This window comes from Miniopterus natalensis, chromosome 10 (genome assembly GCF_054644295.1).
Source record: "Miniopterus natalensis isolate mMinNat1 chromosome 10, mMinNat1.hap1, whole genome shotgun sequence".
Lineage (NCBI taxonomy): Eukaryota > Metazoa > Chordata > Mammalia > Chiroptera > Miniopteridae > Miniopterus > Miniopterus natalensis.
Window position 1 is genome coordinate 12,176,013 of NC_142090.1, and position 26,231 is coordinate 12,202,243.

The following is a 26,231-nucleotide window of genomic DNA, read 5'->3' on the forward strand; positions in this document are numbered from 1 at the left end:
CCTCCCCCTGGTGCCTGTGGTTTCCCAGTACCTCTGTCCTTGGTCCTCTCAGTCAACTTCACATCCTGAGGTTGAATTGAGCCGGCAGCTAGTGCCATGTGCTGGTGAGTAGGGGGATGATTGGATTAAGTAGGCCAAGTTCATCCCCAGCGTCCACAGCCCTGCCTGTGGCCTGCCTTTTGCTCCCCGGCTGGAGTGGGACCTTGAAGAATCAGATGCTCTCACAGGGTGCGCAAGAACAAGAGAGCGGCTCTCCTTCTTCCACTTCCTTTTCTGTTTGAGAGAGGGAGGCAGAGTCAGCTGATAAGCCTCGTGCTGGGATTTCAGGCCTGTGCCTCAGGCTCCAGCACTTGACTTGTTGCCACGCTGCTAGGAATGGTCATTGTTGCCTCTTTGGGCACCGGCCCAGTCATGGGGTGCTGGTCTGGAGTGGGAGTACTCCTAGTACCTGCTTTTAGAAAATCATGAATAAATTGGTACGAAAGCTTTGGCTCCATTCTGCTAGGAGTTTGGGGGAAAGTAGGGAGGTATGTATGTGGCTCAATTATGAGAAAACACCAGAGACTTGGTAATAAGTACTTACACATTTTTACCGATTTCTTCCCTGGTAATCCTCCCTTCAGATGAAAAGAGCCAAGACTTTTCCATTTACCATGTTTCCCACCTCCTGCATTGAAACAGCAGCCTTATCTCCCCGCCCTCGTGATTCTGCAAGTCATTTAAAAAGGGTTCACGTGTTTCACTTGATTCCAGGATTCGCTGTGGAGCTGCTCCCTGCTGAGTCCCCATTCTCCCTCTCAACACGGTCTCCGCAGCTTGCTGCAACATCCGTGAGGAGCGTGGAGAAACAAAGGACACTTAGGCTGCCTCTTCTCGCATTTCCTTTCTGCTCTGGGCAGGACACCCACCTCCCTCTTGCTTTGAGCTTGGCCCCTGGCTGGATGCGATGGAGGCCCCACCAGGAGGGATGGTGGGAGGAGAGCTCCATAACACTGCCTAAAACCACAAAACCAAACCACAGCGTTGCTCGTTGCTCGACAGCAAAACCTGACCTTTTGAAATGAGTAAATACAGTATTATGTGCTGTGGGCAACCCTGCCCCCTCTGGCCTGTTTCTCCCCAACTTTCACTCCATCTGAGTGCTTGTTAGCCTGAGTGCCCTCATCCTCGTGGTCCTCCCTGTCCCATCCACTCCCCACAGGATGAGCTCATAGCCTCTAATAAAGCATGTCAGAGCTTAGACTTACCTCCCCTTCACAATACCTGCTCAGCGTCTACCCAAGACCCCAGCAAGGCTCTTCCATTGTCTTGGGCAAAGGCAGGTAGAAGAGACCATCAAGCTAGTCCAGCCTCAGGTGCCCGAGTCTGGCTCTGGCGAGAGCCTAGTGGTGCATTTCCCTTGCTGCCCTGGGACCTGTCTGGAGTTGACTCCAAATCCCATGGCTCAGGTGTCTCCCTGCCTGGGCTTCTCACCTTTCAAACAGTTTTTTGTGCAGACACACAGGTTTCCTCCTCAGACCTCATTTTCAGCTGACTGTGGGGAGGGGTTAGTCAAGGAGACAAATATGGAAGGAGTGGTTCTACTGACTGCAAAACAAGACAAGGCATCACCTCCACCAATTAGAATTGGGGTTGTCCTGGTTCACCACTTGTGAGAGCAGAAGATCCGAGAGGTCAGTGGCTCTAGCCCCTTCGTGGAAACAGGAAAGCAGTCCTTGCCTGTGTAGGTTGCTCTCCAGAGGCTGGAGGCAGAGCTTGGGTTTAAACCAATGCTTAGCAGGTTGCTCTTGTGACTTGATCTCCTTAAGCCTTGATTGATTTAAACTTTCCCAGGATTGAAATGAATATTCAGGCAGAGGGGAGAGTGCTTTGGAGAAACCAAAAGCACCACACAGGTGGAGGGGAGAGCTGGCTCCAAGCTCCCCTATCGTGAATCTCTAGTATACGAGAGTATTATTCTAATATTAGCTGATTTGCTGTAAATCACGTTTCAAAAGGCTGTCTTGGTAATTTTGCATTTGGGGGGCAGGCTGTCAGTTGATCATCCTTTGGCCCCAAAATACAGTTGGAGAAGGTTCACCTGTGACTGCCTGTGCTTGCGTTTTCAGTCTACCACCTGGGGGTTTCTTTGCCGGCCTCTTTTAGGCTGCTTTAAGCTGTGCGTGTGATTTTAATTAAAGGTAGATGCTAACTCCACGTGCAGTGTGCGCTGCTCAGCATTAGGCTGAAAGTAAACCAGCGAGGACACGTGGGCAGCTTTGTGGCGCCGCCCTGTCTGCGGAGTGAACACCTTGACCGCCAATTTGAATAGGAAATATTAGTAATACCTTCTTTATTTTAAGATAACGTAAACAGTGGCTTTCATTTCTCTTCCTGCACTCTAGGGACTTACCTTATGCCCCTCCCTCCCCCTAATTTCTGATTCAGGGGGCTTGGGAGTCCACAGTTTAACAAAGACCAATCAGCAAAACTCAAATGGAACCACATTTGGGGACCATTAAAAACATACTCTGTTAAATAAAAACTTTTCATAACACTTGTTAAGGAACCATAAGGCAGACTGTATTCAAGGGGGGCTACTACAGTGGGATTTTGTAGTGGGGGAGAGATTGGGCTCAACTCCTAATACAGCAGAGAAAACGGAATTTATAGCCAAGGAGCATATTGGGGCGGGGGAGGGGGGTCAATGGATGAAAAATGACTAAGAGGAGGTAAGGGGGGATTCTGGCTAAACTGACCTATCAGGAATCTTGCCCACAGCAACCTGGGTGATCAGACATCACCTGACGGTCGCGTAGTGGAGGATGAGGACCCCGTCAGATTCTAGGGTGACCAAGTACCGAGGGTGGACTGGCTAAACCAGCTTAGAATTCTTGCTAAAACTGGACAATGTGGAGATGAACACTAGGGTCACACGAGGATATAGCCCAGTTTCCCCTCCCAGCCAGTGGAAAGGTGTGGGCCTGGCCAGTGGCCGCGAGGAGCAGCGCAGCCCCAAGTGCTTCCCATGCACTTGACGGCTAACAAGCCTCACCAGGCTTGGTCCTCGGTCTGCACGCGGGCCTTTCCCAGCGCAATGCCCTCCCTCCCCGCCTCTGCTAGGTGCCCTCCCTCCCCGCCTCTGCTAGGTGCCGCCCCCCGCCCCCCCCCCCCCCCCGTAGGTGAGCCCCTAGCCCGCCCTGCCCGGTGCGGAAACTCCTGAGCAGCCGCCGCCTTCCCCGGAGGTAAGGAGTCAGAGCTGTGTCTCCCCTCTGTTCTCCCGCGTGGTCTTTTTCGGACCAGCAAAGAACAGCGCGGCGCTCCCAGGGTGGGAGCCTGCAGTGCAAACCCGGACGCCCAGGAGTCAGGGCGAGAGGAGTTGAGAGGAGCCTGGCTTCAGTTTGGGCGAAGAGGGACTGTCAGGACCCAGGACAGCGGGATCGACTTCACGCCGGGGGTGCGGGCATCCCGAGCGGCCTGCAGGGGGCGCGCCCGGGCCTCCGCTGGAGGCGGAAGCGCGGAGACAGGAAGTGCGGAGACCGGAAGCGCGGAGGCGCGCGGAAGCCGGGGGCGGGCGGCTGTGCGCGCGGGGCTGGGAGCCGGGGGCCGGGGGCCGGGGGCCGGGGGCCCTGGGGTCTGGGCGGACCGACTGGCCGCACAGTCGCCCCGAATCCGCTTGCTGAGCTCGCCCCGGAAGCCAAGAAGGGGACGCGAGCCCGGGAGGCCGGACCCCCGCGCTGGAGCCGCGCGCCGTCCGGGTTCGGGGCGGTTCCGGTCGCCAGCGAGGCCCAGGTGATTTCCCCGCGTCTCCGGGCCCTGAGCCCTGCGGGTTGGCGCTGGGCGGGTCGCGGGCGGGCGGGCAGGGTCGCTGGAGCGGGGCGGGCAGGGCGTGGGGGCGCGGAGCGCGGGGCGTGCTCGCGGGCTGCCGGGATTTGCCCAGCGCGGCCTCCGCGCTGCCCGCCGGGATTGGAGTCCACCCGGCTTGGCTGTGGCCCCGCTGGAGTTTCCGACTCTCCGTGGCTTGTGGAAGTTCCCCGCCTGTACGGCGGGCTTAGTAAGATCGGCCTCGGGGTCAAACCAACGCCCACGGCACCGCGGCCCGGGTGGGCCCTGCGCTCCGCCCTGCGCGCCGGTGACTTTGATCCCCGCCTGGGTTTTGAACTAAGTGAGTCCGCGGCGAAGGGCTGCGCCCTGTGGGACAGGCCGGGGGATGCCCGGCTGGGTTTTGTTCTTGGACACAGGCATCGCAGGTGGCCCGTGAACTGCCCCCAGGCGGAGCCCGGAGCCGCTCGCCGCGCTGGCTGTCAGGGAAGGTGGCGACCTGCGCCCCGGGGTCGCAGGGTGGGACTCGGGAGGGCTCGAGCGGGGGCAGGGGCGGAGGGGCCGGGTTGGAGGAGAGCCCGGGAGCCCTTCTGGATTCCGCTTCGGGAGGCCAGGCGCGGTGTCCCCGGTCCTACTGCTGGTTAAAAAATGACCGCCCAGAAGAATCTTTGGATTAAGGGGGGGGGTGTTGGCCGGTGAAACCTTATGTGAATCAGGTGTCCTTAGGGTTTCTTGTAAGCACACCGAGGTAAAGGGGATGAGTAGCCTGGGGAGAGAGCACTGGGAGATTTTAGGGGTAGGGTAGACAGTGCGCCCTGGGCACAGTGAGCATCTGGGGTGGTGAGAAGGGGGGGCCTTTTTTCTTCCTTTCTCCTGGGAGGGTGTGCAGCCCTTTTCCGTGTTCCGTAGCTCAGTGCAGAGGCTACCAGAGGCATTTCTGTTGGACCAGCCTGCCTGTGGCCCGGAGGGGAGGGGGGCGGCTGCAGGTCAGAGGGCTGCTTCTCCCAGAGACCTTCAGCCTGCCCAGTGCCACACCTCCCTGGCCACCCTGGGAATGGCCCGTCTGTGCCCCTTGGCCCTGCTCACCAACCGGGTCCCCTGTGACCTGCCCCAGGCTAATGACTGGCAGTACTCTAGCTTGTTAGAATCCACTGGGCTTCGTTCTTCTGTGTAGGCATTAAAGCGTGACTCCCATTCCAGGACAAACGGACCTACAATTCCTGGTGTGGTGAGAAAGTGCGATTCGCTGTCCTGAATTTGAAAAGCAAGGCAGTAAGCGTGGGCCCTGACTCTCTTCACCGGCGACAGAAAGATGGAAGGCTTAAATTCTGCGGATAGAAAGAGGGTCCTTCCCACCTGGATGACAGCCCAGGTGCCTGAGAAGAGAGTGGTGCCAGTGAAGACCCCAAAGAGCGGAATGGCAGCGGGGCCGGCGGCTGCAGCAAGGTGGGACAGCTTCGGGCCCCGGTCCTCCTGGGGAATCAGGAGGAGGGGAGGCACTTGGGGGCATCACAGTTGCTGGCGCTGGGTCCTCCAGTGTTGGTAGAATCGGTGAGGTGGGCGGTCATTACAGTCCATGTCTTTTCAGCTCTTTTGAGGTACACAGGCTACATGCAAGAGGCTGAGTGACCTGTATCCATAGACAGACGCCCCTGCCTCTTGGTGAATCTCCACTGTCAGGCCCCCCAACTCCCAGATAGTGGCTCCCCTTCTCGGAGTTGCACACATCAGCCAAGCTGTCAAGCACCACTTGTCTAAAATGCCCCTCTCTTCATTTGCAACAATTATGACCCTCAGGTGGGCAGGATGAGTGGACCAGGTCGTCCAGTCTTCCTTTGGGCAGATCTCCTGGGACAGAGGGAGCAGCAAGCCACTGGGCTGGCATGAAATCAGGGCTGTAGGGTGGGCTAGTTGAATGACGGCAACTGGGGGGTCTTCAGGCTGCCAGGAAGGGGATGTCCCTGAACTCTGATGGGGTACCAGGTGCTCACTGCTACCCCTCTGGCTCTTCCTTTCCTAAGGTTTCTTGCCTGACCAGCCTCCCTCTGATGGTCACAGCCCTTCCACGCCGTGTTCATGAATTCAGCTCGGTGTCAGGCAGGTCTCGGCCTGGTGGTCCATTTGTCCTGCTCACATCTAGTGTGTATATGTCAGTTTGGTTCTCAGGAGTGGCCATCAGGTCCTATTTCTAGATCCCTAGGGTAGCTGGCAGAGGTGGGAAGCCCCCACTATTGCCTCCATGACCCCCCTCTGCCAGTCACTGTTCCCAAGAATGAGGAAGTCTGCTGCTCTCATCCCGGGGGGAAGGTTCAGGGGTGCAGCTCTTGCTCTCCTTCCTCCTCGTGAGACTGGAGAGCCACCTGTCCCCATCTGCAGGGTTGTGCCTTTCTTGCAGACTGCCCGCAGTGAAGACCGTGTACTGCATGAATGAAGCCGAACTCGTCGATGTTGCCCTGGGGGTCCTGATTGAGGTAAAGTCAGCCATGTCTGTTCCTACTCTGACCTCAAACTCTTTATGGGCTGAAGCTAGACTCGGCCCTTGGTTAATGTCAGTAGAACAGACGCCCTCTCAATCCATGTCTATCACCTGCCCCTTGTCTCAGGAATCTCTCAGGTCACACCCCCCTTGGCCTCCCTGCCCTGGGAGCTGTGCACCAACCAAGCATTTTGGTCTGGATATCTGGGGAGGGTTGTGTGAGTGAGGGCAGCCCTCTGTGTGGGGTGACACTGCTGGGGTGGATGCAGAGGGGACAGGAAGTCTTTAACTGTGAGTGTTCTCTGAAGGGTCTCAGTCAGGTGAGATGACTTCTGGCCTCTGCACTTCTTAGCAGAGCAGTGCTGAGGCCTCCTGGCTTCCTGAAGCAAATAATAATTATATCACCTTAGAGGTGATATAATTGACCAGGTGTTTTTTTTTAAGTTGTTCCCTGAGGATATTTTTTTCCATTGCTTTTCAGAGAGAGTAGAGGGGGAGGGGGGGGAGAGAGAGAAACGTAGATATGAGAAAGACATCGATTGGTTGTCTCCCCACATACCCTGACCGGAGCCGGGGATTGAGCCTGCAGCCGAGGTACATGCCCTTGGCTGGAATCGAGCCCTGGACCCTTCGGTCCGTAGCCCGACGCTCTAACCACTGAGCCAAACTGGCTAGGGCAACCAGGTATTTTTATATATCATTACCTCATTTGAGCCTTGCAATAACCTGGTGATAGTTATTTCAGATACTGTTATTCCCATTTTCCAGATGAAGACATTGAGGCGCAGGGACTTTCCCTTAATCGCATAGCCCGTAAGGGACAGAGCATAGGCCTGCACTCGGGGGTTTTATATCCTGTGCTTCTTCCATTGTCACCCTGTGTTCCTAAACATGTGTTTTTCTATGTATTTCTTTTTCTCTTGTACTCAGATATTCCTCAGACCCCTGCCCCCTTCTCTCCCAGTGGGTCTTGGTTTCTTCCAGAGCTGTGGGGAGGTGGTGGGTAGGACAGCAGTGGGGTGAAGGAGCTGGAGAGGCCATTGACTTGGGACCAGTGCCCGACCTAGTCACACGCTGGCTTCGCAGTTGCCTCTGGGCATGGTCTCCACACCTGATGGGCAAACCACGTTAGGAAAATAAATGACCTGTTTTGTCTGCTGTTTCTCCCACTTCAGTGCCCCAAACAGGAAAAGGACTTGGAGCAGACACCCCTGGCAGGCGCTGATAAGGAAGAGCTGTCCCCAGCCTGCTCCAACTGGGAGTGGCCGAGTTCTCCTGAGAGAAGTGAGGATGCCAGTGGGGAAGGGTCCCCCCCCGCAGGCCTCGGGCCTCCTCCAGGGACTGCAGGCTCGGACTGTGCCAGCAGCAGGAGCCCCGAGGAAGACAAGGGTGCAGATGCGTTCAGGTATGTCAGAGAGATTTTCTTCAGCTGAGGGACAGCTTCCCAGGACATTCCCAGAGCAGCTAAGGAAGCGGGCCTTGGCTCTCGGCCAGGGGCCGCTCTCAGCTCGACGCCCTTCCACCTGGAGCAGCAGCCCAGGAAGTGGGGATCAGAATGAGCTGCCATTAGACTTCCTCCCTGCACTGTGTCTGCCCCCAGCTCAGAGGTCTGCAGCCGCCCTGTCTTTGTGTTGTTACCAGGCTCCAGGGAACATGACTCCTTGGTGCCAGTAAGTCTGACCAGCAGGGCCTCAACTTAATACTTTTCAAACAGAAAGAGCATGGCTGCTAAATACACTGGAATTGTCCAGTTCGGGCAGTTACCCTCTCTGCCCGAGGAGGAAGCCTAACAAAGGGCGTTTCCTGCACAAGGCAGCCAGTCAACCCCTGAGCCTCCCTCATCGGCCCTGCAGACACATTCTGCCCAGTGCTCTGCTCTGTCTAGGAGTTTGGGGCTCCCGGGGTGCCTTTGGTACAAGCTGCCTACCCATCAGACAGGCCTCCCCCAAGCTTCCTCCTGTCTACTTCGCGGCCTTGGCCCGTGACCACTCTTCAAGTGAGAGGACAGGACCCCAAGGTGGATGCTAAGAACGAGGTCACAAGCAGAGTCCATATTGCCTCTGTATTCATTGTGGCCTTGGATACGCATAGAATGTGACAACCATTTGCTGTACAGGTTTTCCAGTTTACAGGTGCTGAAAAATACATAAAATTCCCCATGCCCAAGTTGCACTTGTATCCTTCCTAGGTCTAGTTTGAGCAGTGAAGGGATGCGGCGTTTGTGGAACCATTCAGGCCTGTTCACCTTCCTCCCTGCCCAGGGCGCGTTCTGCTCCCAACCTCCCAGGCCCCACGTTAGGCGTCAGGTGCCAGCTCACACCCCTGCGCCGACTGGCTCCAGGTCCAGCCACCTTACTCAGCTGCCTTCAGTGACTCCCTCTGAGATCGCTCCTGCGCCTTGGGGAGTGGTGTCATGGGGAAGGCAGGAAGGAGGGGAGAGCTTGCTAGTCAGGGCCCTAGACACACCCGGGTGCTGTTTCCCCATTTGTCACCATGAACCTTCCCTGGGTCTCAGTTTGCCTTTGGCTGATCATCCTGGAAATTGCCCTGTGACAGGAACCCTTCTGTCTCCACCATCCTTCGAAGTAAGAATGGCTTGCTCAGATCAGTTAATTTAAGTGGGAATTCTCATGACAATGAGCTATGTGGTGTTAGTCTCAAAGGATAGACAGGCCAACACCAGGAAGCCACAGGTGCCGCGGCCTCCTTGACACCGGGTGTCCCCTCGGGTGCCGTCTGCTAGCGCTTGAGGTCAGCATTAGCTGTGAAACGGTGGCTAAGGAAACACCAACCCGTGACTCCTCCGGTACCGCCTCAGCTTTGTTCAGGCTGAGCCCTGGCAGTCGTGAGCCTCGGTCGGGACTAGCAGCTCTCAGGCTGGCGCTTGCGCTCTTCTGCCCTCTGAGGAAACACAGCGGTGGCTATGAGCAAGAGGATTAGCAAGGCCTGGGCAGCACCCAGAGCCAGAAACCCGGGCCCCAGCAGAGAGAGCGTGATCCACTTCCAGGTGTAGCTGAGGAACAGGCCCAGGCCGCCGGCCAGCAGCATAGACGCGGCCGCCAGGAAGCTCACCGCCAGGTGCCACTCTCCCTCGCTGCTGTTGCAGTGGGCCAGGAGGAGCGGTAGGGGGACAAAGACGGTGAGGACCAGGGCGCCGTACACACACAACCTGGCCAGGGCCAGGCCGAGCCGAGGCAGCCCCAGGGCCTCCAGCTCAGGGAACTGGTGGCACTGCAGGGAGCCAGCGCTCTCATTCCACAGGCAGAAGTTGTAGAAGCCGATTCTCAGGTTAGGCACGTCCACGAGGTTGCCGGCCTTCCAGAGGAGAGCGTAGAACAGCAGGGACATGGCCACAGCCACGAGGAGCATGATTCCGAGGAACAGCAGCTGCTTGCCCCACCTTGGCCTGGGGAGGGTCATCTCTCACTCGGCGGCGCTGCCCTTCTGGGGACCTGAGGGAAGTCATACCAGTGAGTGTCCAGCTCTCCCTGTCAGTTTCTTCACAAGCTCATGCTGTCCCTTCTGGAATTGCATACAAACCTGTGGCAAACTCCCATGCTCTCCCACTCCCCGCCCCAAAGGAATCTGGGTAACCTATTGCCAGGCCCCAGGCCCCAGCCGTCTCTGGCTGAGTTCAGGACGGGCTCTCCCAGGCAGCTCTGAGTGCCTCCAACATGCAGCTTACACACCACGTGCCACTGGAGACATCTATGAGGGGTTTCTCAGATCTTATTGAGGGCGGGCTTGCCCAGGGTAAGGGACAAGGTTGTTACTGGGGTCCTGAAGGAAGAGGCAGATGCTGAGGGCCCTGGGAACCCATGAGACCACCTGGGAACTGTAAAGATCACCATCGCTCAGCCACAAGTCAGTCAAACCAGAACTGGGGTTGGGGTTGGGGCTGGGTGCTGGGGTGTTCTAGCAGCTCGTTCTAAGGTGAGCAGGGTTGAGGACCACTGCTAGGCTGCCAGAGTTTACCTGCCTCTGGGAACCCATTACTGGGCTGAGATGCTGCCTCGTGATGAAATCACATCATTACTTTCAAAACGACTATAGTATTTTCCCCCCCCGACAAGTTATATATGTTGATTATTAAAAAATCTTGAAAAATATTTTTTATAAGAAAAAAATATATAAAAACCACCTTTTCCCCACTATGTACATAGAACCACTGTTAATACCTCAGCATGAATATTGGTATATTTTCAAATATTCATGCCATGAAACATAATGGTTTTCTCACTGAATATTGTGAACATTTTTTCAAAGCTGTTAAATATTCTTCAAAACATGGTCAATGGTTGCGTAGTAGTTCATGTCAGAGATTTACCCAGTACACTCTCATTGGACAAATGGTTCCCAGTTTTCACCACTGTAATTGATAGTCGGAAAGTGCTATGTCCCAGTGCAATTACCTGGCCAAAGGGAGAGACACTTTAGTGATTTATTGCATAGTGCCAAATTTATCTACAGAAAATTTGCTAATTGTAGTATACAGTATACACCTTCCTCACTATTTTTGAAAAATCTTTTCACTACATTAAAAAAAAAACACATTTTTAGCCCAGCCGGCCGTGGCTCAGCGGTTGAGCATCGACCTAGGATCCAGGCGATCGGGGTTTGATTCCCTGTATGCCCGGGCTGTGGGCTCGATCAATGACTCTTATCATTGATGTTTCTATCTCTCTCTCCCTCTCTTTTCTTCTGAAATCGATATATTTAAAAATAAAAATAAAACTTTTATTGACTTTTAGAGAGGAAGGGAGGGGGAGAGAGAAACATTGATTGGCTGCCTCCTGCATGCCCCCCACCAGGGATTGAGGCCACGAACCAGGCATGTGCTCTGACCAGAAATTAAACTGGCAGCCCCTCGGTGCATGGGGTGATGCAAAACCAACTGAGCCACACCACCCAGGGGTCTTTTCACTACACTTTTAATCAGAAGGACTTCTCCCAATTGATATCTAAAACTATAGTCTACACACTATATAAATTTTCCAACATGAAACAAAATAATCCCTTACACCCTGAAGTGCCTAGGAAGCCAGATGGGACATGTACTAGGGCCAGAATGCAGAGGGGTGTCTTGTCAGTCCCCCCGCCAGGAGTGCCAGGTGGCATCCAGAAGTGCAATGAGCAGTGGCCAGTGGTGGCCCTGGGGAAAGGCCCGGAGACACAGCCCTGGAGGTCAACTTCTGAAGGGAGCCCTTAGGAGGAATGCTCCCTCCTCTTTCCTAGAGTGGATTGGAGGGTCCCTCTGACCACCCCTGACACCTGTTCTGCAAGGACCAAAAGGGACCAAATGGGAAAAAAACGGCAGGATGTGGGACAGTCCCTACCAGCTGCTATAATAGAACGCCATCGACTGGGCGGCTTATAAAGAACAGAAATTCATTCCTCACAGTTCTGAAGGCTGATGTCCGAGATTAAGGTGCCAGCAGATTCCGTGTCTGGTGTGGCTCTGTCTGGTTCACAGGTCATATTCTCGTGGTGTTCTCACAAGTGGGAGGGGAAGCCCTTGTTATAGAGCACAGTCCCATTCCTGAGGGCTCCACCCTCATGACCTAATCATCTTCCAAAGGCCCCACCTCCTAGCATCACACTGGGAAGAGGGAGGGGCAGGGGAGGAGAGGGAGGGGCCGGAGGGACAGGGACTCTTGGTAGAGACCTAGGGTTGTTGCCTGGGGATGAGGCAGATGCCTGTTAGGATATAACCGTAAAACGATGTGCACAGTGAAGGCATCTGCCCCTGGCATCTCCCTGGGGAGCTCGGCGGTGCAACTCTGAAATGGAGAGGGAGGGGCCAGCTGAGCGGAGCCCTGGGAGCTGCCCCTGGAACCACTTATCTTGGGACGCCTGAATTAGTGAAAACCCAAGAGGCTCAAGGCCCCATTTGAAGGTGGTGGGGAGATTCCTGGAGCTATGACACTCGCTACAGAGAGACTGATCAGGAATGAAAATGGTGTCTCTAGTCCATACTTGCTTAGACTGGTCGAATGAGAAGTTTTAACCAGTTTGGGCCCAGTAGGGGAGAAGTTCCCAACAGGGGCATATTTTGCACATTTAACAAATGCTTGTATAAGCCTCTCTCTGCATTTTTAGTGGAGTTAGCTATTTCAGGGTGGAGAATGGATTTCTAGGGCTGGAACCCAACTTACATCGCTGTGCTGAAGGAAATAAGGTTTGACTTTCCCCCTAGTCCAGAAACCAACAGTTTGGTAGCTGCATTTGTATAAATGCTCCTTCTTGTTTCTCCTATATCGAGCCAGCGACATTTGGGTTCAAAAAAATCAGTTAAAACTTTTTGACTTGCCCGGCGTGGCCCAGCGGTTGAACGTTGACCTGGGATTCAGGCGATCGTGGTTCGATTCCCGGTCAGGGCACACGCCAGGGTTGCGGGCTCCATCCCCAGACAGGGGCGTGCAGGAGGCAGCCGATCAATGACTTTCATCATCGATGTTTCTCTCTCTCTCTCTCCCTCTCCCTTCTCTCCGAAATCAATAAAGATATATTAAAAAACAAAACTTTTTGTCTTGAAAATGGCTCCATGGGAAGAGAATGACGCCTCCTCGGATATTGCATCAGCCACCTTCCACCGCGCGTCCTGCAGGCCTTTGTTTTACACTTCCTGTTTTTCTCTTAGCTGGCCTTTTGGAGGTTTCTAATAAAGGGTAACAACATAGCCCGGCGGCCGCGGCTCACCGGTTGAACATTGACCTGGGATCCAGGAGAATGCAGTTTGATTCCAGGTCAGGGCACATGCCCGGGCTGTGGGGTGATCCCCAGTAGGGGGCGTGCAGGAGGCAGCTGATCAATGACTCATCATTGATGTTTCTCTTTCTCCCTCTCCCTTCCTCTTTGAAATCATTAAAAAAAAAAAAAAAAGTGTAACAACATAGAAGTGGAGCTAAGAAGCCCCTGATCAGGCATGTGGAGAAGGTGATAGAGCCTCTGGTTTCCTTTAGTCTTTCCTCACCTCTCTGTGCATGAAAAGAGCTGAGTCCCAGCCCCCATGCCTGGTGCCAGGGGCTCTCCACCATCTGGTGTGACGTAGAACTTGAACTTGGAATTCTCTAGTGATGCCCTGCTCTCTTTGGCCTTCCACCCTTCCCTTTCTTGGACCACGTCAGCCCACTGATTTAGCTGAAAGCTAGAATGTATGCTGTGATCTCTATCATGCCTTGCTTTTCATTATCTCCCCAGAATGGCGCCTGATACACAGTAGGAACTCAAATTTTTTTTTAAAGGAGAGTGTTTACTTTTTTTTCTTTTTTTAACATATCTTTATTGATTTCAGAGAGAGGAAGGGAGAGGGAGCGATAGAAACATCAATGATGAGTCATTGATGGGCCGCCTCCTGCACACCCCCGACTGGGGATCGGGTGGCAACCTGGCCGTGCGCCCTGACCGGGAACTGAATTTTGGATCCTAGGCTGATGCTCCATGGCTAGGCTACGCTGGCCAAGTCCTAAAGGATATTTTGAATGACTTTTTTTTTTTAATCCTCACACTAGGATATTTTTTCCGTTCCTTTTCAGAGAGAGTGGAAGGGGGGAAGAGAAGAGCGATTGAGAGAGAGAGAATGGCATCGATGCGAGAGAGACACATCGATTGGTTGCCTCCAGCACAAGCGCCCTGCTGGGCGGGGGACTGAGCAGGCAACCCAGGTACGGCTGGCCTCGAGCAGAATCGAACCCGAGACCCTTCAGTCTGCAGGCTGATACTCGAACCACTGAGCCAAACCGGCTAGGGCCTATGTGTTATGTTTTATAACATTACTTTGGAACATTAATGTTATGGTGAATATGCTTGTGAGTCAGTTTATCCTTTGTGAAGGGAATAGGGGCTGTGCAATGAACCTGACAAGCTGGGGGGGGGGGCAGGGCAGCCTGACAAACTCAGTGACCCAAAGTAACCACACAGGGTGGCCTGATCGTAAATTCCTAACGCAGCAGGTAGAGCCGGCAGTCACGTCCCAGGCCTACGGCTTCCTCAGCGAGAGGTCCACCTTACCTTACGCGAACTCTCTGCACTGCTCTTACGCATCTAGGATGAGGTATCTTTGAGGTGTCAGAGTAATTTTCTTTTCCGGACCCCTCGAAAGCACAGCCGCTCACACCAGAGCACAAGACCACGGAGCCCTCGTTGTTACCGCGTTTCCCGCATACCACCTCCATGTGCTGCCATGGTCATTAGCTGTCCTGACCCACCGATGGGGAAGAGGTGTGTGCTCCCCCACGTTGCCTTTTCTGCCACCCCAGAGGTCTCCCTGCTTTGCTTCCTCCCGCCTCCTTAAGCTACCACCGGTGGATTTCACGTATCTTCCCGCCTCCTCTCCTTTGACCGTAATGTATAAAAGCAGCTGCAGAGCTGCCATTCCCCGGAGCATTTGAGATCCCGCTTTCTGGCATAAGCCGTCACTGCGGCTCAAAGAAACTCCTAAAAATTCCCTACAAATTCGAACGCTTCTTACACTGACGCCCTCCACCAGCGGTCTGAGCGAGCGCCGGTCCCATCCCAGGCTCCCCAGCGTCGGATACTCTCCAGTCCTTTGATCACGGCCAATGACACGTCACGGTCACCATTTCTCTTTAATGAGTCAAGCTCCACATTTTCCAAGTGGTTATTGGCTCCCTGTGGTTTTTCTCTTGGGATGTACTCAGTTCCTTCGTGTGTGTTTTTTCTTGTCATTTCGAGTTTTGGTTTTTGTTTTCTGGGTCCGTACGAGCCCCTTTAGAAATGAAGGCGGTCAGCCTCTTCCGTCATCCCTGTCATAATAAAGCACAGCCCTTCTGCTGCACCAGGGCCCCTGGGCCAAATTTAGACTCCAAACCAGTGTGTTCAGGCTTGACCACGGTCACTTGGGAGCCCCCGTTCCGGAGGCAGAAGGAAAAGATTCTCGGGCTCCTCATTTGAGGTCGTTTTTGTTGTTGTTTTAGTTGAAGCATCTCTAAAATTTTCACGCTGATGGGACAGTAACTGAGAGACACACAATCACATCCTGTATTAAGTTTTGGTCCTGCCACCTTCACGTGAAAGCAGCGACGTGCCCAGGAGGCTGAGGGAGGATTGCAATCCTGGCCGACTGGCACTGGGAAATCCCTCTGCCGCCCGGCCTGCGGCTGCCCAGGCCCCGGGTGCGGACACCGGCGGGCGGAGCATCTGCTTGCGGGCCGGCGGCTCTGCGCGGGACCTGCCTGCACAGGGGCGCTCGGGGAGGGCGGAGAGGGAGCGGGAGGCCCTGTCTCGCTGGTCGCACTTGCCGGTGTACTTGAGATGCCGACGTGCCACTTGCTCTCCGAGTCGCAGACTCAAAATGAACTTTACAAAGTGCCCACCGTGTCTGTGCCTTTTCGAAGGGGAGGGTTTCCAGCGCCAGTGTCCGTCTCCCAGGCGCACCTGTGCCTTTTTCCTTATATGCTAGTTACTGCATAACTCGAATCAAGCATCCATCGCGCACTTTTATCACTTCTGATTCGCCACTGCTCTAAGGCTTTGCACATTCCATTTTCATCCTGTCCCAGCATCTGAGATCCCCACAAAACTCCCTTTGCCTCTGTTTTGTCTTATACAACAGCACCCACCACCCCCAAAACAAAAAACCACCTTCCGTTTTTTTTCCAGTTCATTCTTCCTGCCTGCGTGGCTGATGATACTCAGTAACTGGACTTTAACAGAGTTTGGTTTATTTAGTCTCCCGGTGTTCAGCTGGCTCCCCGGCTGCAGGTCTTGGCGGCCGGGGCGGCCTCACAGAGCGGTGCCTGCACAGCTTCCGCCTGTGCCCCGCCGGTGCCGGTCTGAGCTCAGCGAAGGCCCACGGTGTGCCCAGCAGAAAGGAACGCGCGTGCCCGCAGAGGACGTCCCCTCCAGTTGGCGTTCCCTCTCCAGGGGTGGGGACTGGACTCTGGAACATCTGAATTCCTCCACCCGGAGGAATTTATATGCTCTGGATCTCTTGGAGCTCTTGTCACCTCTTGGAGCTCTTGGGCTCTTCTGGCTTTCCCCTCACCCCCCCCCACAGCCTCTGTTACAACGGCTTCTTCTGAATTTTCCAAAAACTTTGGGCAAGCTTGGGGTTTCGTGCTTGCCATTCCTTCTGCCTGGAATGCTCTTCCATTAAGTAAATATTCCCCTCCCTCACCTCCCTTGGGTCTCTGCCCAAAGTTCCCTTGGGTCTCTGCCCAAAGGTCCCTTTCTCCATCAGGCCATCCTGGTTGGCATTTTAAAACTGTAACAGCCCCTCTGCAGCCCCTGGCACTCCCCATGCCCCTTTTCTGCTCTTCATAGCATTTCCACCATCTAACGTTCTAAATCTTTTATTTATTGGCTTCCCCACCCCCAGTAGAATGGAAACTCCATGAGGATAAGGATTTTTGTCTGTTATTCGCTTTTATATATCTATGGCTGGCTATCGATCGATCTATTATCTATCATCTGTCAAAAATCTGTCTCTTACTGCTATATCCCCAACTCCCAGGACTACCTGGCACATAGTAGGCACTCAATAAATACCTATTGAATGACATGTCAATGACTGAATGAACGTCAGCAGTGGCACACAGAGCTTCTCTTAAACTTCTCTCTCTGTGATTATTTTTACCTACTTCTCTGTCACAGTTCTCCTACTTCTGGTCTTTCTTAATTTTTTTATTCTATCCATTTTCTAAATAAAAGTTTCCCACAAGGTTCTCCTCTCTTCCTTGGGTATGTCACCTAACACTACAGCTTCAAGAGCTGAACACTTTGAGGCCCCTTGAGAGGAAGGACGTGAGATGGGACGGCTAAGGTCAAGGACAGCAGCTCCCCCTGACCTGCCGCCTCCCGGAACAATCCCTACTGTGGCCTTGAGGGCTGCCTGCTAGAATTGGGATGTTTCATTTTTTGCTGTCAGATGTTAGACGTTTTGCAAATATCGCAGAACAGAAGACTAAATAGAGAAAATAGGTAGGTTACTGGGCTGTTACCAGTTACAAGTTCATCTCCTGGCCTTTCTTTTCCTCAATGATTTAAGAAAGCGGTACGGGCCCTGGCCGGGGGGCGCAGTTGGTTGGAGTGTCCCCCTGTACGTCAAAAGGTTGCGGGTTTGATTCCTGGTCAGGGCACATACCTAGGTTGTGGGTTTGATCTCCAGTCGGGGTGTGCATGGGAGGCAACCGGTCAGTGTTTCTCTCTCCCTCTCCCTCTCTCCCTTCCTCTCTTCAAGAATTCTCTTTGACCAGTAGAAGGGGCTTAAGAAGAAATCTAATTTAATCGAGGTCTTACAAATAAAAACAGTCCTCAAAATGTCTTGAGCATTTACTCTATGCCAGGCCCAGTGCTAAGCTCTTAGGGGGTCTTGCCTTAGTAAGTTCTCTCAACAACCCTATGGGAGCAGATTTACTATTATCTCCATTTTCCAGAGGGGAAAACTGAGGCTGAGTGAGGATCCGTTCACACAGCCGGTGGATGGAGAAGTGTGTCAGGCAGGATGGGCATGACCACGGGAGAACCCGCCTCTATCTGAGCACACGCCTGCTGAGGTCCGGCGGGCGTTCCTGCCACGGCCGTCAGTGTGGAGTAAGGGCTCTGGGCATAGCCTCTGAAGCCGTGTGTCCTGGGTTCAAATCCCAGCTGTACCCTTTACTAGCTCTGGGACCCTAGTTAACATCCCTGTGTCTAGTGTTCTCATATTAAATTAAATTATAATAAAATTAATAAAATTATTGTAAAATTTATAATAATAAAATTTATAATAATAAAATTTATTTTGTACATGTTCTAGAAATTTAATAAGGTAATTTAAGTACAGCACGGGGAACATTCCCTAGCAAGCGCTACTTAATTATCACGGAGAGAAAAGTGAAGGTCAGAGAAGTGAAGCCCAGGGTCGCACAGCCTGTCAGTGGTGAAATTCCCAGGGAGGAAGCCGGCGCTGGACCCAAAGCGGAGGAGGGACCCGAAGTCCCGGCAGCTGAGCTCACCGAGGCTCGGCGACGAGGACCCTGGGATGCAGCTGTCACATGGGGGTGTGGCGGTTAAGGGCATGGACCCGAGGGCCAGACCACCTGGGCTCCCATTGCTGCGCCACGTAACCTTGGGCACGTCCCTTAGCACCTGTTCCCACAGTCTCTCTCAGTGCTGTTGTGAGACGCAAACGGGTCCATTTTACCCACAGACTGGTGCCCACGGCTGCTCTGACGATGCCGATGAAGCCGCGATTCAGGGAGAGGAAAGGGAACTGAGGAAGGAGTGAGGTGGAGGGTTGGGGGTGTAACGGAGCCGAGAGAGAAGCGAAGCCCAGGGAGAAAACGTTAGCGGAATAAAGCCAGGAAGCCCTGGCCGGTGTGGCTCAGTGGGTTGTCTGGTTCCTGATCAGGGCACCAAAGAAAAGACTAAAGCCGGGGGCAGGGAAGCTGACAGCAGGGAGAGCCAGGCTGACGCCCCACTGGCCGAGGCGGCGCCCGCCTGACCCCAGCCTCTCCGGCTGCACACTCAGGAGCAGCGTGTTCATGGTCTGGGTGCGGCGCCAGCAGGAATAAAAGGGGAAGGGGAAAGAAACACGAGCCTGGGCTCCCTCTGCTTCAAAACGGGGCCACAGCAGGTTCCCGAAGGTGCTCAGGGGGCAGCAGCCTGGGCTTCCCAGCGTGCTCTGGGGCGGCCGGGCCTGCGGCCGGCTCTGTAGGAAATGCTGCGACGTTTGACCCACTTCATTCTCCCGGGTAAAAAGAAAAGCAGCTTTATCAGCAGATATATGACATCAAGCGACGGCGACATCCAGCGAGCCCGAAGCATGGGTCCCACCACCTCCCCATAGGACAGGCTACTGAGACGGGCTGTTTCAAAGGCCCCATTAATATTAACTTCTGTTTGGTCACCTGCTTTGTTACTCATTAGCTCTTTGCTAGAGATGACCCAGCTAGGAACAAAGGCCAAGAAAAGGAAATTTAGAGGAAGAAAAAAATCCTGAAAACGTGAGAAAACGCCTGTACCTTGGAAGCCATCCTCATTTGCTTTGATCGGTGGGACTCTATAGTCAAGTTTACGGGAGGCTGAGATTCACGGACTCAGAGCAGAGGAGAAGACGGACAGGACCAGAAGCTAGGGACCCCGGCTGTGAACCCGGTCCCGGCCCAGCCCGCTCGTGTGCATCCTCCTGGTCTCCCTTCTGCTGACCGTCCACGATTGGACACACTGTGGATGATTCCCTGAGTCACAGGCCAGGGAATCAGTAACGCCCAATGTGAGCCAGGCACCTGCCTTCATTGGGCTTGTGCTCTAGTTTGTAGGACAAACACCAAACACACGTTTTTTAAAAAAAGATAATTATAACTTTTGAAAAACTTAGGGAGGGAAATAAACAAACAGGGTGAAGCGGAGGAGAGACGCTGGCAGGAGGAAGTGGTGAGTCTAGATTAGGGGATCAGGGGTTTGAGGCCTGAGGGGTGTGAAAGGTCATTCCTGGGTCAGGTCAAGAGAAGCGCCTTCTGGGAGGAGGTGCAATGGTTATAAACATGCCGTTGGGAGAGGAACAGACTGGAGCCCGGTGACTAAGAAGAGGGGATGAGATGAAACTGGACAGGCGAGTGGGGCCCAGATCCCCAAGGGCTTGGTAGGCCAAGGTGAGAGGCTTGGATTGTGCCCTTCTAACTAAGGGCCATGCTGCCCACTAGCCCTGCTGTAAGGGCCAAGGCCCGTTCATGCACTTTGTACCTAACAGTCCTAGGATTATAGCGACCAAGGCAAAGAATAATAGACAGTCACTAAGACCTCGACCTTAAGTTTTGCAGAACATATTTTGAGAGTTGGCTGGAAGGGAGGCTAAGTTTTACATGAACTTCACCTCTATCCCCACACAAGATGGTTCTTACAAGAGCTTCTAATATATGTGAAATGGCTCCTAAACAATTGCAACATAACTCAGAGAGCAAATCACAGACAGATCCAGTAGCAGATGCTAAGGGGCCTCCCCCTCCATCCCTCACGCCAGCCTTGAGGACCCTCAGACAGCGACTTTTCCCTGGTCACCCCTGGGCTGGTTCACTGTGGCTCTACTTCCCAGTGGGCAGGGTGCCCGAGGAGGGGCAGGGACGGCCGCTCCTTCTTGTTCTCTGCTGGGCCAGGACGTCCCGGTTAGTATCCCACCTCCCTACTGCTGCCTAGTGGACAAAAGGTATCTGGGATCTGGGGGTCACCTCCCAAAGTCTACTGAGGTCTAGGTTTGGGCCAATAAAGTTAATTCATCTATCAGGACCCACAAAATGGAAGGTCCCCCCTCATCCAGTGGCCTGGCCCTGCCACAAATCTAAATCTAGGTCAGCCTACACTGATGCAAGACACCTGTCGTGGAAACCTAACACGCACCAGTCATAGCCCTCCAACTCAGCTTCAGCTCAAATACCTGACCCCAGAAAATAGGTCCCCTGGCTTTGAAAGGAAATCCCCCCACCTCCCAGGCAATCCTGCCCCATTTCCCTGAAGCCTCCTTCTAAACTCCATAAAACTCCCTCTTGCCCAACATCCCTCCGGGAGAGACTCCACCGCTTGTGAGGCGCTGCGCTCCCCCAGTTCCTGGCTTGTGTCCCCTTGACTAAAGGAGGGAGTGAACTGGTTACTAAACTGCTTTAGTTTTATCATTTGACAGCGCTGAGGAGGCCGAGGCTGTTGAGCCAGGGGGACAGGCCGAGGAAAATCTCAATTGCTAATGAGAACATACTATCTGTGGATTTGAAGACTAAGCTGCTAAATATATTTGTTATATTTATTAATCCATTTTCAGATGTATAACTTGGAGGCCTATGGTGGGCTAGAGTCACAGAAGTAATTGAAGTCTCTGGCCCCCAGGTAGATTTTTAGAAATAACTGGAGGGGAAACTGGGCCAAATAAAACAGAAGGGCAGGGGACCTGGATGGACAGGGCGGGAGAGTGGACTGTCTCTGAAAAGCCGTACACATGAAGTTCATACACGATAGAAATGGCGTTATAATTTAGTAGACAAATGGTTGTGTGTTTTTTATTACTGCGGGAGCAATTAGTTAATTGAAAACAAAACCATTTTAGGTCCTCCTCTTACTCACACCACGTACCAAAATTAATTGCACATAGATCCAGTAGTAAAATATAGTGAACAGACCAAAAAAATCTAGAAACAGGTAAATATTTGATTTATGAGCGAGAAATAACACTCTGAGCTTAAAAGCAAACTGAAACCGCAAGGACAAATTGTACAGATTTAACTACTTAAAATGTACATTTCGACACAACAAACAACATAAATGAAAAGTTCATGAGCATGAACACTATCTGCAACAAACACGAAATGATTAGTATACCTAATATATAAAATGTTCTTGCAAACATAAAAAAAGTAGACAAGGAATATGAAGAAATATTTTACAAAAGAAGGAATGCAAAATAGTAGTTAGCTGTAAAAAACTGTCTTTCCTTCTCTGTCTTCTCCACCAAATGTGTGCGCGTTTCCCTCCACCAGGCAGTTCTCTGGGTGTCCCACAATTTAACTTAATTCTGACCCCATCTACTTGGAGACAGCATCAGATCCCACAAAGTTAAGGGCTCAGTTCCAAAAGGAGCACCCTCACTTCAGATACTAATCTCAAGCCTAGATGATCACCTGCGCTTCTGACTGACCGGCTATAATTGGGATGTTCCCATGACCCCATCCTTGGGTTTGATGAATTTGCTGAGTGGCTCACAGGAAAAAAACCACAAAAAACCCCACCAGATTACTTATTAGATTCTGGTTTATTATAAAAGATTATACAGCCCAGGGCCAGCAACGGAAAAGCTGCCTAGGGCAAGGTGTGGGGGGAGAGGGGAATGGAGGTAACATGCCACCCTCCCAGCACCTCCAGGCTTCACCAACCCAGAAGCTCTTGAACCCTGTGCTTCAGGGAGTTTTATGAAGGCTTCGCTCCACAGGCAGGATTAGATCAGATCATTGGACATTGGCGACTGACTCAATCTCCAGCCACTCTCACCTCCCTGGAGGTTAGGAGTGGGGCTGAAAGCTCCAGCCCTCTAATCATGTGCTTGTTTCCCCCTGGCCACCTTAGGGGCTTTCCAGAAGTTTCCTCATTAACGTAAAGTGGTTTAAAAGGGCTTGCTAACGGATAAATTGTCACTTAGGAAATCCCAAGATTTCAGGAGCTCTGAGCCAGAAATGGGAACAAAGAACAAACATGTATTTACCAGGAATCACTATCACAGTATCTAACACAAAAAGTCTACACCTTCAGTAACGCAATCAAAGACACGCCGAGGAAAACCACCTATGAGCTTCATCAGAACAGCAGATAAAAACACTGGGTCCCAAGAGCGCAGTAAGACTGACTCACTCATACAATGACGGTTTAAAATTCTTATAAACCTCCTGGGAGTAGTCTGGCAATACGCATGAAAAATCCTAAAAATAGTCACATCTTTTGGCCAAGTAATTCCACGTACAAGTCCATCCTAAACGGCAATCAGAAATGCAATCCGTAATTCCTGTACAGGAATGTCCGTCACAGTATTACTTTGACAAAGAATGGAAAGCAACGTGAATGCCAGCATCAGAATTAAAGGAAGACTTATTGAGATGATGAAACTCTATGCAACTGTTAGAAAAACCAGGTCTAAAGCCACACTGTATCGTATGACAAGAGGGACACTCAGGAAACGGTCTACAACATTAATGTTAGCCGTGGTAGCTCTGGGAGTGGCATTATGGGCAACCGTCTCCTCTTTTTGCATTAAAGATATTTCCAGAATTATGTGTTAGAGTTATGAAAAAGTGAAGTGATCAAACCAACATAAGCCACCTTGGTAATGAGGTCAGGGAGTAAGCTGGGAAGAACGATGGGACGGGACTCCTACGTGCAAAGTGCGAGGAGAGCATCACTCGAAGTGACCCTGACACCCGGGACTTCGGGAGGGCTGGGATACAGGGAGAAAATACTCAAAAGGGTACCTAGTTGCCATGAGGGAAGGAAAGAAGGGGTCACATATATGCATGCATTTTTCTTCCTTTCTTAAAGAATCCTTTGGCCTTACAGGAGAAGAAACATAATGCAAGTTATTAAGGAAACAGCCCGTGTTAAAAAAAAAACAACCCAAAACCTTTGAAGGTGTGCACTAACGTCTAAAATCCCACCATGAATTTCCATCAAGGTGTGAGAAGCAATGGCCTCTAGTCACACAGGCACTGAAAAACCCCCTAGTCCCTATGCCAGTCTATCGAGTCAAGAGCCAGGTCTTTCTGACAACCTGTGTATTTTTAGAATGTGCCTTGGAGGAGCAGTTTGGGGCTGCAAGTCCGAGGTCTGCCTTTGTCTGCCTACCTCTGATGAACAGGCCACCTCACCAGCCGCGGGCGTTTGTGCAGACTTGGCGCAAGCCCCCGCTGCCCGCGGCTGTCCCTGTGTTTCTACCCAGTGGTGCCGGTGTTACCCCTCACACTTTGGAGGCCAGAGGGACACAGGTGATGCTGAAAGGAGGAAAGGAGAGCAGAGAGCACAGGGTAGATCATTCATGGGGGCAGAAGGTCACAGACACTAATTTTCCCATGCCCACTGCTGGAAGGCGAAAGGTCTCGGGAGAAAACAAACTCATCTAAGGACGAGTGGCAGGCGTCTGGGCAAATGGCAGTGCAGGGAGGGTTGGCACTCACCAAAAGAAGATGCAGGACCCACACAAACACTCCTAAAACCGGCCGGCCGGGAGCTCAGGTTCAGCTGATTGATGTTTCCTGCTGACTTGCGAGAATGTCAGGCTCCCGCAGCTGGACGTGGTGAGGGGAGTGGCAGACCCGTGACCTGCTTGCATCTGCAGTGGTTAACTGAGTAAACAGCTCTCTGAACTTCAGTCCACTTAGCTGTCACTGTCTGCAGATTTTACTTTCATTTCTAACTGGTAAGTGGCACGTGACTTCTCAGAAAGGTTTAAAAACAATGCTGTCGTGCTTTCTACCCAAACTGGACCCGACCAGGTACACGCCTTGATTATATCACGCAACAATTCCAGGAAAAAACTGGATGAGACACTCAAACCTCCAGGTGACTTAAACTCCAGCATAAACACAAACAGGAATCATATTTAGAAGGGACCTTCAAGGTCATCTGGTCTGAGCTCTGGACCTAGGTCACACCCGCTGGGCACCAGTTACGCCATCGGGTCCCCTACTTTTCAGAAATCAGGTTGGTAGAATGACCTGGGTTCTCTGGACACAAGCATTCTCACGGGGCTGTTGAGGTCCCTGCTGGAGCAGCTGGATTACCTTTCAAAGAGCAGAACGAGGCTTTTTTTATTTTTGAAATCATGGGGACTCCTAGCCAGAGTTTAAATGTTGTTTACTTTGCTCACATGACCATTTGGAAATTCCAAGCTGGGTTAAACTTGGTTATTACCTAGTAATATTGCTGAATCCTTTGGGGTTTCTCTTCCCCTTTCCCCAAACGAGTTCTTTGATCTGCTACATTCCCCCCTCCCCGTTGCAGTTCTTTTAAACGCAAACCCTAGAAAGAGGTGATGTGATCTAAAAGAAAGCAAGGACAGAGGCCTCGGCATCAGGGGGCTCCGCAAGGGATTAATTAGCAAATTATTTTAACCTCTCTGAGCATCAGTTTCTCATCTGTAAAATGAAAGCAAAACCTTTCACAGCTGTTGTGGAAATGCTCAGGGCAGTACTGGGCACATAGTAATGATAACTGTTCTTATTAAAAGCAAATCTTCTAAATATCTGGTTTAGCCTTCCTAATAGTGTCTTCAAGGCAGAGACGAAATTAACATTTTGGTACTAATATAAACGAGTTACTCTGCAAACAGAACCCTGGTGAGTGTAGGGGTGCAATATAGAAGCGATAGGAATATATATATTTAAAATTATTCAAAGTTATAATGTGTATTTGTTTTTAAAGAGTCAAATATTTTTCAGAGTTTATTATGAGAAACAGCCATCCCACACCCAGCCTTTCGTCTTTTCCAGAAGCAAGTACTTTCACCTGTTTTAACTCATTCTTTAGGTATTTACCTGAATTCTCTAAATAACATGCTTATATCGGTACTTGATCTTCCTGTTTCAGATATAATCTGCTCTCAACGACAGCAGATGGAGATTGAGTTTTCTTTCCCCGACTTCACATTCCATGAGGCAAGTCCTACTTCCTTCCTCCTTCCAAACTGGTTAGAGTTTTGTGTAAATCAATCCTCGTCGTCTACAATATTGTACTACGTAAATACCATATACAGTAGCTGAGCATGTAAAAAATTGTGAGTTCTTTTTTCCCTCCTGCGTAACTTCCTGTGTGCCTTGGAGATAACTGCCTTAATTTTTTGTTTGGTTTTCAATGTACTTAACACTCATCTAACCCTCAAATCTTCATCAAATCTTTTTTTGAGAAATTTGTATGTATAGTTTGTGATCTCCTCCTGAGAAAGGCTGCCCCGGTGCCTCCCAACCTGCTCCAGTCTGGGCTGGGGGCCTGCCCCGGTGCCTCCCAACCTGCTCCAGTCTGGGCTGGGGGCCTGGTCGCCTGACATTCAGCGTCGCCCTGGAATCTCACTTCACCACCACAGTCCTGGGACTCCCTTTGCTTCCATCCTATGTTGGATCTATTTCCAGCGCCAAAGGCTTTTCTGACTTATTTTTTTCCCCTATCTCTAAACGTAACTTCGCAAAATTAGACAGAGTATAGAATTTTAGGTTAAAAATAATTCGCCTTTATAATTTTGAAAGCCTGTTCCGTTTCATCTAGCTTTCATGTTATTGGTGAGAAGTTTAAAACCATTTTGCTTTCTAGCTTCCAAAACAGTCTCCTCTCTTATTTTCATTCTTGAAGCTTTGTCTTAAAAAAATGATTGTTATTTCAGTGGATTTTTGAGAAGGAGCAAAATTAAGTGTGTGTCCAGTTTGCCATTTTTAACCAGAAATTAAAAAAAAAAAAAAAAAAATTTAAACCCTAGGTGGGCTATTTGTGTCTCTTT

The 26,231-nt window shown here is 51.8% G+C and overlaps 2 protein-coding genes across 3 annotated transcripts; one reads left to right on the forward strand and one right to left on the reverse strand.

Annotated features, from left to right (window-relative positions):
• Positions 1 to 3,619: 3,619 nt before the first annotated feature.
• On the forward strand, positions 3,620 to 22,500 carry CYREN (cell cycle regulator of NHEJ). 2 transcript variants are annotated; one of them, XM_087821006.1, is made up of 5 exons: positions 3,620 to 3,771; positions 5,002 to 5,247; positions 6,197 to 6,272; positions 7,453 to 7,682; positions 22,398 to 22,500. In XM_087821006.1, exons 2-5 carry the CDS (start codon positions 5,114 to 5,116, stop codon positions 22,483 to 22,485), a joined length of 528 nt encoding a protein of 175 aa, XP_087677132.1. In that variant the 5' UTR covers positions 3,620 to 3,771; positions 5,002 to 5,113; the 3' UTR covers positions 22,486 to 22,500. The 2 variants fall into 2 exon arrangements, with proteins under 2 accessions (XP_087677132.1, XP_087677133.1); XM_087821007.1 differs by lacking the exon at positions 22,398 to 22,500 and having other exon boundaries at positions 3,623 to 3,771; positions 7,453 to 7,938.
• Positions 9,013 to 9,697, reverse strand: TMEM140 (transmembrane protein 140). The gene has a single exon (XM_016222117.2). It carries the CDS (start codon positions 9,695 to 9,697, stop codon positions 9,140 to 9,142), a length of 558 nt encoding a protein of 185 aa, XP_016077603.1. The 3' UTR covers positions 9,013 to 9,139.
• Positions 22,501 to 26,231: the final 3,731 nt, after the last annotated feature.